The sequence below is a fragment of the Pituophis catenifer genome, unplaced genomic scaffold (genome assembly GCF_029215685.1).
Source record: "Pituophis catenifer annectens isolate HBS135680 unplaced genomic scaffold, rPitCat1.0.hap2 SCAF_1, whole genome shotgun sequence".
NCBI classification, from domain to species: domain Eukaryota; kingdom Metazoa; phylum Chordata; class Lepidosauria; order Squamata; family Colubridae; genus Pituophis; species Pituophis catenifer.
The window spans coordinates 222,696,828-222,711,326 of record NW_027256881.1 but is presented as its reverse complement, the minus strand read 5'-3'; the positions used below and the strand labels follow the sequence as shown (position 1 = coordinate 222,711,326).

At 36.3% G+C, this 14,499-nt stretch overlaps 1 protein-coding gene across 1 annotated transcript in view; it reads left to right on the top strand.

Moving 5' to 3' along the window:
* The window catches only part of KALRN (kalirin RhoGEF kinase), a 537,699-nt gene that overhangs the window by 381,160 nt on the left and 142,040 nt on the right, over positions 1 to 14,499 (top strand). Inside the window, exons 19-25 of the mRNA XM_070949954.1 lie at positions 856 to 970; positions 2,934 to 3,049; positions 5,001 to 5,123; positions 7,242 to 7,424; positions 8,650 to 8,768; positions 9,971 to 10,037; positions 13,034 to 13,143. Of these exons, the coding sequence (XP_070806055.1) occupies positions 856 to 970; positions 2,934 to 3,049; positions 5,001 to 5,123; positions 7,242 to 7,424; positions 8,650 to 8,768; positions 9,971 to 10,037; positions 13,034 to 13,143 (833 nt within the window). The remainder of the gene's footprint in view (positions 1 to 855; positions 971 to 2,933; positions 3,050 to 5,000; positions 5,124 to 7,241; positions 7,425 to 8,649; positions 8,769 to 9,970; positions 10,038 to 13,033; positions 13,144 to 14,499) is intronic.

The window sequence follows — 14,499 nt, the reverse complement described above, 5'->3', positions numbered from 1 at the left end:
TTTCTTTGGAGGGGGGAGGAGAATAACCATGAGATGTTTGCTTCTCTGATAAGTATTAAGCTAAGATGGCAATTACCTTGAAAGTAAGATCCAGCTACAGAGCAGAGGAGCAATTGAAACCTCTTGAGTTTTTTTCTTCTCCTTTTTTTAAAAGATGTACTTATGTTGAGAGGTTAAAGAATTTAAATCAGATCCTTTTCTTTTGTCAAGGTGTCCCTCTCTCCAAATTCTCATTTCCCCAGCTCGGACCACCTCCAGCTACAGTAGTTGTTCAGTGGCTTGTGCATTGTACATTGTACAAATTGTTGTACAATAGGAAGTCAGGGCTGGGAAAGACCTTTGCCTTTGATTTGCATTAAAATGCCACTATTGGTCTAAGTAGGTCTTAAACTGTATGTATTCTTGATGGAGGAAATGACTGGCTTTCCTTCCTAATGCCACATAAATACTCATAAATATGTTTTGAAAGAACTCATAGCTCTTTTTTTTTTAAGTAACAACATACAGATGAGACAATTGTATAACTTTGAAGGACCAACTTCCTGAAGAAATAGATTGGCAGCTTCTAGAATTAAAGCTAGATTAACATCCTGCTTGGGACATTAGTGCTTTTCTCTTGGAAATCGGTCAATGATTCTATGTAATATTTTCCCTCATATCATCCCCCAAATGATGGTGGTGTCTGACCGCAGTCTGAAGACCTCTCATGTTTTCTCATGGACATCAACATTCTTCAGAGGTCAAAAGGGAAAATAAAGCTCAAGTCACAGTTCAGAAGGTTCCTTAATGTTTTATTCTTCCAATTTACTTGTCAAAATTGTAACTGTCGTGCTGGGTCTTGGGGGTTGCCCACAGGCCTGCACACTAGCACGAAGGAATGCAGAAGTGTTTCTCAAGTACATCCATCGAAACAACGTCAGCATGCCAGGAGTAGTGAGCCATACCAGAGGGCCTGAACAGCAAGTGAAAGGTCAGTGAGCTTCACATTAAGGGAATCGCATCTTAGCTGTTAGAAATATTGTATACCATGCACTCACTGCTTCTGTTTATACTCTTCTCGGGTAAGGATGGATTACATAAGGGCAGAAATGCAGGCACTTACAAGCTTTGTGGACCAAACCGAATATGATCAGATGTCCCAAGGAGTTGTGAAATATTTTGTTCGCAGCTTGGAAATCAGGGAAATGGTTCTATTGTATAGATTAGGAATAATCTAACTAATCAACCTCCTACCTGATTATTACCTCTAGAGGTATTTAAAATATACAAATGTCTGCAATTCATTCTGTTAGACTGACCTTGAGGACTAAGTCTGTAATCCTTAAAAAGGTTTACAAAACTAATATTCCCTTCTTTACAAGGGTTCTAGGTAAAGGCTTTATTAGCAATGAACCTGAGGGATACCCAAAAAGCTGTCTTCAGAACATGGTTTATCATGTCAAAAAGTTTCCACTTGCATCACAGTAGGGTTTCTAAACCCTAAAGTAAAAATGCAAAAAAAAGAGAGATATTTTTCATTTCTGATGGGATTACTTTTAAAGCTATAAAGATAAAGGGCAAATCTTGTTACTACAGTAATCTTTATGTAGTTTAGGAATGAGTGTTCCAAACATTTGTGTATTTAGTCACATTTAAGAGGTTGAAAACGTAAAACTGATACACTTAAATATTTCTTCGTTGGCTGAGTTTTTCAGCAATACTAGCAATGTACAGTACATGTTTGCATGCCCCCAGTACATGTGGGGGAGGAAAGTAACAATTACTCATATTCAAACAGATAATTAAAATAAAAAAAATTAGAAATAGCAAGAAAGACTTTTATAATATTACATGGCAACATCTACCTATAATTTACATTACATATGTATTTGGGGCACCCATCATGCTTCCATTTTGAATTAAATAACCTTCCTGAAATATATTTATTTATTCAATTTCTATATAAATTTCTATTACAATTTTTTCTATTAATAATCATTAATAGATATGAGGGCTTTGAAATATTTAAGAAGGAACCCATCACAATCTACTAAATATGTTATTTTGTACCAGTCCCATAGAATTTGTAATATTAAAACCTGAATAGATTTTTTTCTTCATCAATTTTGATTAATATTCATTAAAAAAATGTGGGAGATTAGGTGGGCTTTCTTTCTGTTGCACAATGGTCTTGGGTACACTGGCACTACCCTTCAGTAACATGTTACAATCTTTAATATGTGGATGCATTAGTCATTCATGGTCATGTGCTGAAAAAATCTTTGATTTTAAACCTTCCATCGCCTAATAACATTTGAAATGATGATGATGACAATAATGACCTAATATATTTAAAGAAACAGGATTGTTTCCAGTGGAAATTTAGGGAATTACAATGTCAGGAGATGCTATTTCAACAGGTACCTGCATAGCAATATCCTCAGAAAAATATGATTTAATAGAACTGCTAAATTTAATGAAGAATGGTAGAAATATTTAAAGTAAAGGTACGCTAAGAAGACATGGGGTGTATTTTATGTTACCTAGAGTAGCTGATAAACTCTTAGTGTCTATATCGCTTGAGGTTTGTTTGGTCTGCATGTGTGTATGTGTGTGTGTGTGTGTGTGTGTGTGTGTGTGTGTGTGTGTGTGTGTGTTTTTAATTTGTTTCTGAGTTTTGAAAAGCACAGACTGAAGTGTTCTTCACTAGAGAAAGTATTCTGTTTTTACAAGAGTTTTGAGCTCACTGACGTTCACAAAAGCGTATTTAGCTGTTTGTGTTAATGGCTGTCCTTGCTTTGCTTTATTATTTTTTTAAGTCTGATCTGAAGTGCTTAACTCTAGGGAACTTACATTCTTAGGATAAAGTACAGGGTGGACTCAATAATTACTTTCTTCTGGCTGTGCTTACAAAACCAGCTACGGAAACAGCTCTTCTCTTTTTCCATCCATAGCCATTCTGAGTGAGCTGCTGCAGAGGGAAAATCGTGTTCTTCACTTCTGGACTTTGAAGAAAAGGCGACTGGATCAGTGTCAGCAATATGTAGTCTTTGAGCGCAGTGCAAAGCAGGTAACTTGACAAAAATGCTGCACTTCTCTTCATTGTTTGGGGATCACACACTAAATATGAGGCAGTTTAATAGCACTAGCAATAGCAATAGCACTTAGACTTATGGTATATACCACTTCACAGTGCTTTACAGCCCTCTTTAAGTAGTTTATAGAGTCAGTCTGGGCCCTCATTTAACTGACCTCAGAAGGATAGAAGGCTAAGTCAACCTTGAGCTGGTGAGAATCAAACTGCCAAATTGCTGGCAGCCGGCAGTCAGCAGAAGTAGCCTGCAATACTGCATTCTAACCACTCTGCCACCACAGCTCTGTGGAGAGAATTTATCTGTGATGCTTACTTTTTGTACTTAAGTCCCATGTCCAGTCCTTACTAACTGTAATCACTGGCAAAGTTCAAGACAGAAAGAAACTAAACCCAATTGGCCATTAGTTCAAGTAAGTATTAAAGCTAATAGATTGTGAACCAAAAACCATCCTTTTCATTTAAACATTCCATGGGAGAATCTGATACCTTTGCACCTTATTTTATAGCTGAAGTTCTGTTAGCTTCATCACATGAAAAAAATTTTAAAGATGGAATAATGCAGTAAGAAGTCTGGCGTAACATTTCCTACTGCATGCATATCCCATTGATCTTTGATTTGCAGCTTGAAAACATTACAATATATTGGCATACAAAAGAAATTTCACAAAATGATCCAGAAAAACATATGTCTTAGTATACTTTCGGTCCTTGTTAATTGCACAGTTCTCTCCTGTTCTTAGCGCTCATACAGGCTAGCAGGCAGCCAGCATAGACTGAATAACACAACAGTCATATCAGAAATACATTCTGTTTATAGAATTGCATTTTGACTTTATTTATTTATTTATTTGTTACATTTATTTGCCACCTATCTCATCATTGGGCTTACAACAATAAAAAGGAAGAAATGAAAAGTGAAAGACTTTGCATAATTCAAGACAATGACTAATCAGTCCTATATTGTAGTATAATACAGTCTGCATTCTATAAAAAGCTGTATATGGAGCCTTTCATAGCCTTCTGTTTGGAAGTGAGCCACCAAAGACTGCAATAGCAGTTCCTAGAAGCAGTAGAACTACTCTCATTCTGCAACCTCCTTCTAGAATCCTCTATTCTATCTATGCTGCCTGGGTAAAATGTGCTTCCCTTTGACTTGGAGGAGTGGTCTTTGCATTCTTCTTGTGTGCAAGAACTTTTCATGGAACATTACCTTGTATTGCAAAGGGTTTGGGGCATCTGAGTGATAGTTTGAGCTTTACCATAAGGAGAGTTCCCTCTCATTAGAGCAATTCATGATTAAAGAAGAAGGCTCAGACTAAAGGCAGTCCATTGGGGATGAAAATGGCAACTCACACTCCAGTATTGTGGCAGGAGAACCAAATGGACCTTCATACTAGGATATAATAATGGAAAAGGAGCCTCAGTCAGCTACTGGGGAAAGTGTGCAGTGAGTTATTGAGGAAAAACATAAGGCAAGTAATGAATAGCACCGCTGGACACTTCAGGGACATTTCCCTGCTTTCTCTATAAAATCTTTAGGATGAATCTGTGTTTTGGTGGAAGGAAGAATTTTACTCTATGGTTGCTCTCCATGGTCCTAAAAGAAAACCAAAATCCTTTTCTGTCATCTATTGTACTGGCCATGGTGCTGAAATTATTTTTCTACCATCAGCTGTCTAACATTAATTGCCTGAGCTATTGTCTAGAGAAGATAATGGCATCCTATACAGAGCACAACACATTTTCTTACTTTTTTAATTTAATGTGAACTTTGTTCCTTAATTGTGCTAGTTTTTTCAGATATTTTGAACATTAGGAACAGAGAAATATAATACTCCGTTCAGGATACATGGCCGTATAATAAAATGTGTTAGTCTTATGGTATCATAAGGGTCTGATTTTTTATGTATTTTTACTCCACCTGTAGGCTTTGGATTGGATTCAGGAAACTGGAGAATATTATCTCTCTACTCACACTTCCCCTGGAGAATCAGCAGATGAAACACATGAGCTTTTGAAAGAATATGGAGAATTCAAAGTACCTGCCAAGGTGAACTGTATTTATAATTTATAAACAATATGAAGTTTTATAATTAAGAAATCAATAAATATATAACTGTGGAAGGCACTGCTGAGACAACTATCCAACGTGGGGGACAGGGAATTGCTTGAGCAGCATAATAAACCATGCCATGAATTTGTGCATATGAAAAGATGAGTTTAATGCCCTTTACTGTTTATGACAATGTAAGTTTAAAGAGTGTGATATATTCATTTGTAAGTAAAATAACTCATGGAATTAGTTTGATTTATATTATCTGATAGGAAACCCAGTTTAATATAATGGTTAAGGTGTCAAATTAGAAGCTGGGAGACCATGAGTTCTAGTCCTGCCTTTGACAAGAATTCATCTGGAAGGAGGCAATGGCAAACCTTGCTAAGAAACTGTAGGGACTTGTCCAGGTCATCTCTGAGAATCAGATACAATTAAACAAAAGAAAAAAAATCTGAAGATATAATATTATACTATTCATAAATATAAATATTTTATAGTTCTCATAATTCAGACACAATTCACATTATTTTAGACAATTGGACAGATATCTAAACACCTCTGTGGACTAACCTGGTAAAGTTCTTAATGGTATGCTTTTAATATCTAAACACCATACTTGCAATTCTCTTCAGTTCTAAAGTGATATAGGGGAGAAAAGGGTTTGTTTGTTTGTATGTTTGTTTATTTGTTTTAGGGAAACATTTTAAGGTTCCTTAAGAGAAATGTGATTTAAATGTGGTATACCTAGTGTGTTGGACTACAGATGTAGATTCAAGTCCATCCTTAGCCATAGACGTTTGGCCTCTCTTTAGACTAGTCTCTCATCCCAGCTTATTTCAGTGTTGTTGTAATGGGGATAAAATCCTCACCTTGAGTACTAAGAGAAGAGGTGGAATATAACCATGTTTAACAAGCATGGTGCTTGCTTAATCATCACAGCAGAAAGGGTTGTAAAGTCAGGTGTGGACACATGATTTGCTGAGCAACCACCATGATTTATGACCATAATTCTGGACTCAGTTATGGTTGCAAGCCGAGGAGTACTTTTACGTAACCGCTTTAAGACAGAATCTCTTTACATTCCAACTCTGGCTGTTTTTGCAATCATGCTTCAGTTTCCCAACCAGCTCTGTTGCATCCAGTGGATACTTTATTAGAGCTTGGCTGAGAGGGAGTGATTGGCCTAAAAGTCATATGATGAATTTCCATGGCTTCAAGTTAATTTGAGGCTGCATCTCCCCAGTCTTATCCAATACCTAAACTCTAAGGCTTAGAGAGTACACCAAACTTGTTTTTATTTCTATTAAAAAGAATTTAATCTTAAAGTCATTTCATGAAAGTTTTTCATGTCAGTTATTTATTTTATATGTTGCCTGTTGCCACGTAAGAGCAGGACTGTTTATTTGTCAATTTCCAGGCATGATTTCCCATTCAGCCGTGTTTAATAGAAATAAGGGAAAACATAAGAAGCTGTTCAGAGCTGTTATTTTCTCTTCATTTATTTTTAAAAGATCGTCTCAGAATCAGATGTTCAATTATACAGAGGTTATTCCAATGAGTGGGTACGAATATCAGTGGAAAAGAATTATTTTAGAAAATAGATTTGTTTTTTTAACTACATATAGCTGACATTGCTGCATCATATATTCAGTAAGAGTTACAGGATATGCTAATTTAAAGTCTTTCCAGGGGCACAAGATGAAACATTTGCATCCCCTCGCCCTTCTTTCCTGGAAACCATTTTCTGAGGAGTTGGAAAGACCTTTTGGAACAGCCAGGAAGTGATTATAGGCAGAGCAATTAGGCAAAAATCATGTACCTCTCCTCATGTGGGTTCTGTTAATGCCAACAAAGTCTGTGAAATTAAACCCACCAGATCTATTTTTTTCTTACTTTCTTGCCCTGATGTCTGACACAGAACACACAGATTTAAAAACCTTTTGATGGAAAAAGCCGCATCCCACCTACACTCTGTCTCCCAAGATTTTAAGGACATTTTCACATTAGCAGCATTTGTGAAAAATACAAGGCCCAGATGGTTACTTTGTGAATTAAAACAGAACAGAATGTCCGTGAAAGATGTGATAACGATGAACAACTCTTTTCAAACAGCAAACCAAGGAGAAAGTGAAGCTTCTCATTCAGCTGGCCGACAGCTTTGTGGAGAAAGGACACACACACGCCACAGAAATAAGGAAATGGGTTACTACAGTTGACAAGTGCTATCGGGATTTTTCACTGAGAATGGGGAAGTACCGCTACACTTTGGAAAAAGCTCTTGGGATCAATACAGAGGTACTGTAAGTTGCATGTTTTTTCTGACATATCTTTATTAAGAAAGATGCCTGGATTTGGGAAAGATGAGATTCTTTCCCATCCACCCTGTCCTGCTTTACTTTGGCGCGGCATGGAGATCTCCCAAAACAGATTTGGAAAGACAACATTTGACTCCACTGCAAGAATAGATAGATAGAATAGATAGTATGAAGATGATTTGGTTGATAGTTATAATGCTCCCAAAGATAAATACTGATGACCAAGTAATACTCCACTCATAAATGTGGGAAGTGTTGCAACCTTCAGAAGGTTGTTTAAGGCCTTTTCAGTCTAAGCTTCTAGCTGCAGATAACACATTTGACTTGATTCCCAAGGAATGAAATGGTTAAACTGCCGTGGGATGCAATTCAGCCACTCTGCTGTACCCAGCAAGCAATAATCCCATAAATATATAAGCTTTAAGGAAGGGGAAAAAATGACTGAAAAGAGTTTTTCTCCCAAAGAAAGCTTTGAAAAATCTTTGTGGCTTCACCACGAAAATTAACTTACAGACTAATTAAAACAATTCGTTTATGTGCATGTATGATTCTTTTTTCCAGAAGCCTCCCTTTATTTAGTCCCCAAATTTGCTTCTAACCATGAGGGGAGGAAATAGCTGGTAGAGGAATATGGGATAGAAAGCTATTGTGGAAATTGTAAAAAAAGAAAAAAGAAAAAAAAAGAAGTACTTAGAGTTTTTAACTGAGATCAGGCCACTGAATTGAGAATGACCAAGTCTATGCTTTGAGCCTCACTTTAACAAACATAGGTAGGATATGCTTGTTTCTACCATTGAGAATTGCATCAAATTGCATCTCTTGGGACCAATATTTTGGAAGAGCAAAACAAAACAAAAAAACCAACCCAGTCCCCACCCCACTCCCCCATCAGTGACCTTATGTGTTTAAGCAAAGAGGAAAGATTATTTTCATCATTTCAATTGTCTTTAAGAAGACCCACACGGTGGGAGGAAAAAGCTTCTCAGAATCTTTCGTCATCCGCAACTTGTCAGATCTGATATGCCTTTAACTAATTATTCATAAATATATTGGTGCATTTGGCCTTTTTGCACTGTGCAATACTTTCTTCCAGTGCTATTGTTTTCCTTTTCATCTCTTTCACTTTGTGAGTACATTTTTGCATTTATTTATTTATTCACAAAGCATAAGGATTTATTAAAGCTCTGTGTCACTGCACTTTTCAGGATAATAAAGACCTGGAGTTGGACATCATTCCAGCAAGTCTGTCTGATCGTGAAGTAAGGCTACGTGATGCCAGTCATGAAGCCAATGAAGAAAAGAGAAAGTCAGCCAGAAAAAAAGAGTAAGTGGTGAGAATCAGGTGCCTCAGTAATATATCAATTCGCAAAAAGCAACCGCTTCTGCTCAGCATGTCAGCAAGCTCACCCAGATGTGAGGCAGCTAGGATATCATGTTCTGTACATTTGTACTGAATGTTATTCTGGCAAATGGCCAGAACAGAGATAGAAGAAGAACAACATATAATCATATGGATACAGAAAGTCTGGGATAAATCCAATCCAGATGATGATGATTAAATTGTTGTTATAATGGTGCTTGTGGTTGTTATTGCATTTCAGAAAAGGGCACATCTATTTTGTTTTGGGTAATGACATGTTCAATGCATATTTTGTTGCAGATGTGTTTGAAACAATAAAATATTTACAAGCATGTAGCAATTGCTATTGTGCTTGTTACTGAGGAAATCTCAGTATTCTAAGGGATTATTCATTGGGAACTAGCCAAGAAATCTTTTCTTGTTCAGTTTGATCTTCAAGTTTCCCATGATCAGAAGGAGTATTGTTCTCCTTCTCATCATGGGTTTATTATAGCCTGTATTCATTTAATGGTTTAAAAAATAGTGATCCTATTGGCAAGGAAGCAAAAAAGGCATTAGATCAAAATGCAGCGTGACAGAACATTATGTTAGAAATTGTATTCTCTTTTGTTCTTTATATGTTCAGTGGTCGGGAACTAAATGTTTTTTTTCCAATTTATCAAGTTAAAAGCACAAACTGTATTACTTCAATGATATTAACAACAATGGCATTTCTTCTGGATTCCAGAAATTTTACGGTCTCTGGAATGTTAATTATTATGTAAATTACATAGTAATGTCAAGATAACTATATTGCACAACAAATTCAAATGTATTCATACTCCAATATGTTCTAAATAGCATGTTGGAATGTTAAAAGAAAATAGTAATCTATTAAAGTCTGAGAACTCTCAGTAAGAGAAAAAAAAATCAGTGCAATTATACTGCAGAAATATTTAGCATCCATCATTCCAGACACATGTATATTTTCATCTTCTCTTGTGTTTTATTCATATATTTATATATTATACTTCAGCTTATCTTTTCTACAAAAGGCTTAAGGCGGTCTTTATAATTCTTCTCTCAGAAATGTTATCAGCACAACTATGAGACAGGCAAAATTGAAAGATTGTGTTGTGTCTGTATACTTGTTCTATATATTTATGCAAAATCATTTCTCCTTGTAGGTTCATCATGGCTGAATTGCTTCAGACAGAGAAGGCCTATGTTAGGGACCTGCATGAATGTTTAGAGGTATGGAGTCTTGCAAGAATAAATACAATGTTTTATATAAAGTACATATGGTGTAATGATTTGTTGTATACAGTATACCAACGATTTGAAAAATAATAATGATTTTTATTTCAGTGGTAGTGTACAGATTGTTGGCCATTATAGCAAATGTGACTTAAGTGAAAAAGGGGAAAATCTGGTTCATTCCTTCAGCTTTAGGGTGGCAAATTGGTAGTTTTTGCCGCCGAAACCTATTTTTGAAAGGACACCTCACTTGACATCCACCCTTTCATGGTGTGTGTGTGTGTGTGTGTGTGTGTGTGTGTGTGTGTGTGTGTGTGTGTAGTGGGGGGGGGATGAAAGAAATATGTCTGTTACAGCCTGTACTGAACAATTGAAATGTCAAAATGTGACATGTCCATATTGCAACTTCCTGATCATATAATTCCCCCATCCTCCTTCCTACAAACTTGGCAGATAGACTGTTCTCACACAAGAAATCTAATGTGAGTTTATTGAAAAAAGGAAGTGATAAATGTTTTTTTTACGCCAACTTTATTAAATTTCAAAGGAAGATAAAATACAAATTAATGAAAAGACATTAACAAATGAAGGGATTGGAGTGGAAAAAAGTTAAGAAGTGACAAGAGAAAAGAAAGAAAACAAAAACAAAAAGAATGACTTCCAACTTTCTTTAGTAAATGTATAAATATATAATAAAGTAACCTTGTACTATAAATTAAAACAAAAATATCATATAAACTATACAAACTAAATAATGCCAACTAAAGCTATATAGCAAAATAGCTATTTATTTTAAATGTAAACAAACCTTTAAAAAACTGCCTTTCCGAAAATACACAATATTTCTATAATCATAACAAATCTAATTAGCAAATCCTAAAACTTCATTTTTATCTTTCTCAAATAAGAAGTCCAAAAGGGGTCTCCATGTAGAAACAAGCTAGAGAAAACTTTTATCTTTCATCAAAATGATCAAGAAATGATAACTGTTTTTTTAAATCTCTTTGTATTTGTTAGTATTAAAGCACCAGCATTCAAGAAGTGGGGAGATCAACAGAGCTATTCTGATCATGGGACAGAAATTAAAAGAGCATTCCAAAACAAAACAAAACAAAACAAAACAAAACAAAACAAAACAAAACAAAACAAAACAAAACAAAACAAAACAAAACAAAACAAAACAAAACAAAACAAAACAAAACAAAACAAAACAAAACAAAACAAAACAAAACAAAACAAAACAAAACAAACAACAGCCCAACAACACAATGCTCCAGACAGCTCACGAAATGTTAGTGATCTGTTTTAAATGCAGCAAGAATATTATAGATCACGGGGCGAAAGTACAAAATACTACCGTGTTTCCCCCAAAATAAGACCCTGTCTTATATTTTTTTGAACCCTGAAATAAGCGCTTGGCCTTATTGCCATGCGCTCAAAAGCCCGATTGGGCTTATTATCAGGGGATGTCTTATTTGGGGAAAACGGGATACAACCCCCAAGAATATTCTTTTCAGACATGTTTTCACTAAGCATAAATGATGGAATTACATACAATTCCTTAATTTGTATAGAGAAATAAAGAACATTATAGAATAGCACTGAAACATCAAGAATCCAGTGTAGATGGATTCCCCCACCATTTTTTTGAGGATGGGATTTCAAGCTTGAATCAGAGGCTTTGGAAAAGGTGATACACTCCCACCCTTCTGCAGCTTTGTTCCAGCTTGAATTCTGCCCTTAGTTTTAAAGAGAGTAAGCATGTTCTGTCTCTACGAGAGGGAATGGCTGGGGTATCTTACTCTCTCTCTATGTAGCAAAAACTTCTCTCCCTCGTGAGAATACATAATATTCAAGCAGCCAGCACTGCTGTGGATGATTGACAAAGCTTTGTTCACAACAGGTACTTATGACAGCCTCTCTACAAAAGTGGAATTATGGGGAATATAAACAGAAACGATGTGATCAAACTGGCGGGTTACGTGTTCAGTAGATGTATTGTACTGTACTATCTAGCTGAGTAAGTGAAGGAGAGAGAATACGTGGCATCCAAATTGGAGAAAGGATTTTGTAGGATGTTCAAAACATTTCAAATTCGAAATTCCCCACCTTGAATTTAAAGCAGTCGTTCCTTACACATAACGGGCTGTTTTGACTGTTTGGGAAGCGTGGTAAACCCCAAGTAGATTATTTCAAATTTGAGACAGAAGTGTGTCAGTTTGAAACACTTCCCAAACAACTAGACACTTGTGTTTTGAACAGAGAATAAATGTTCTGGAGCTGGTGCTTTGAATTTGAAACATTTTCTTCACTACTAGAGTTTTGAATTATTTATTATTATATTCTTTTTTTCCTCAAGGAATTCAAGTCAGTATTTATAATGCCCCTTCCACTGGTTTTTCCAGTAAACCTTGTAATGTACTTTGGGGTAACTTCTCTTGAGAGGTTCCATGACTGAAATTAGAGTTGATTCTAAGTCCGCCTGGTCTTGGTCCAATTTTTTAATCACTACAGGACCCATTTCTCTGTGTTTAGGATGAAAAGAGAGTGACAATATTGATCTGCAGTTCCTTTGGGATTATTCAGATTATTCACACCATTGAAGAGTTTATGGCAGTGGTCTCCAACCTTTCCGACTTTGCAGGCCAGCAGGGGGGGAGAGGGGTTGGTTCCGTGCAAGCAGTATGTGAGTGCATGCTCATGCAGCTCCATTTGCGCAAGTGGTGGACATGTGGGCCTGCTGCGTGTGCAACTGGAGCTGGGCACATGCGCACACCATTTCCACAGCCTGCTTCTAAATGGGCCACAGCCCGATAGTGGGCCATGGCCTGAAGGTTGGGGACCCCTGGTTTATGGTGTTTGTATACTGAACTTTTCTCAGATAGTCTCTCCTTTTACCAAGAAAAATAAATAGCAACTTCTGTGCTTTTCTGTGCTTAAGAACTGTATAAATTTGTAAAATAAATAAATATACAATACACATTGTTTTCTAGACCTACCTTTGGGAAATGACAAGTGGAGTAGAGGAGATACCACCAGGGATTCTGAACAAGGAACACATAATATTTGGAAACATCCAGGAGATATATGACTTTCATAACAAGTACGTTTACTAAACATATTGAGATACGTTTTTCATCACAGAATATGTAAGCTACAATTCCTATATAAAAGATCATGGCACTACTGTTTCTGAGACATACGTTCTATCATACTCAGGATAGAAAAGGTGTCTGTGTGATGTAATTATGCTTCCCACTAAGACACATAGTATGATATTTGGCTGTACAGGAGGCCAAAACTATCTTCTGCCAAATAAGTGATGTGTCTGGAAGCTGACATGGAAGAAGAAATTGTATTACCAATCTGTGTTGGTTTTATCATTGGTAGCTACTCCATCCTATGCCTTAAATTGTATTGCTGCAGATGAAAATTAATTACTAGTTAACAGGATTAGAAATGAATTTTATCTGGGCTAATTGGCTTTAATGATGGAGGTTCTGTGTTTATCCTAGAAACACTAATACTTGGCCGTTGATGGTTGTTATTATGTTGATTCATTGAGTAAATCATGGGTACCATGTTGACAGTGAGTAGGTAATTTTGACATGATCTACTATAGAGCTTTAAAAAGTCATGGCACCTCTTTTCTCAAAATGGGGATTCCCTATAAAGAATATTAGGCAACAGCTGCAAGCACCAGTGCAGCATTCTGTTTGTACAATTATGTGGAAGTAGCTGGTCAAAAGCCACACATTTTAATGAACCCATAACTTTGTTTGTTTAGGGGTAAAGTATCATAACAAGTAGGCTGCCCATCAATTGGATCCTATCCTATTCTGTTTAAGCTGTTGCCAGTTCAAAATAAAAATGAATTGAGTCTTACTTGAGCATGAATTTTACCTTAATTTCATCTGTTTACATTTAGGACATCTGCGACCTTGAATGATCACTTTTTTGTGTGTATTCAATTAAGTTATGTTGATAGACTCCTGGATAACTCTTGCAACTTATAACTAGGAACCATTTAAAAAAAAAAACATATCAAAGATACAATAGACTGGAAGAACAAAGTAATCAAAACAAGAACAAAGCAAAACAAAACAAGCAAAAAAAAAAAAAACCCAAAGCAAAACTCCCAAGGCCTGGGAGGACAATCAGATCTTCAATAGTTTCCTGAATAACATTAGGGTGGGAGCTACATGAATCTTGGGGGTGGAGTGGGTCATTTTGTTGGGTCAACCTATTCTCCAAAGCACCTGAAGGCAGGACAAATAGAAATGGATGGAAACTAATCAAGGAGAGAATCAACCTAGAACTAAGAAAGTTCCACTCTAGCACTGGAGGTTTTTTTAACAAGAGATTGGACAACCATTTGTCTGAAATGGTATAGGGTTTCCTGTCTGAGCAGGGGGTTGGATGAGAAGTCCTCCAAGGTCTCTTCCAACTCTTGTTTTGT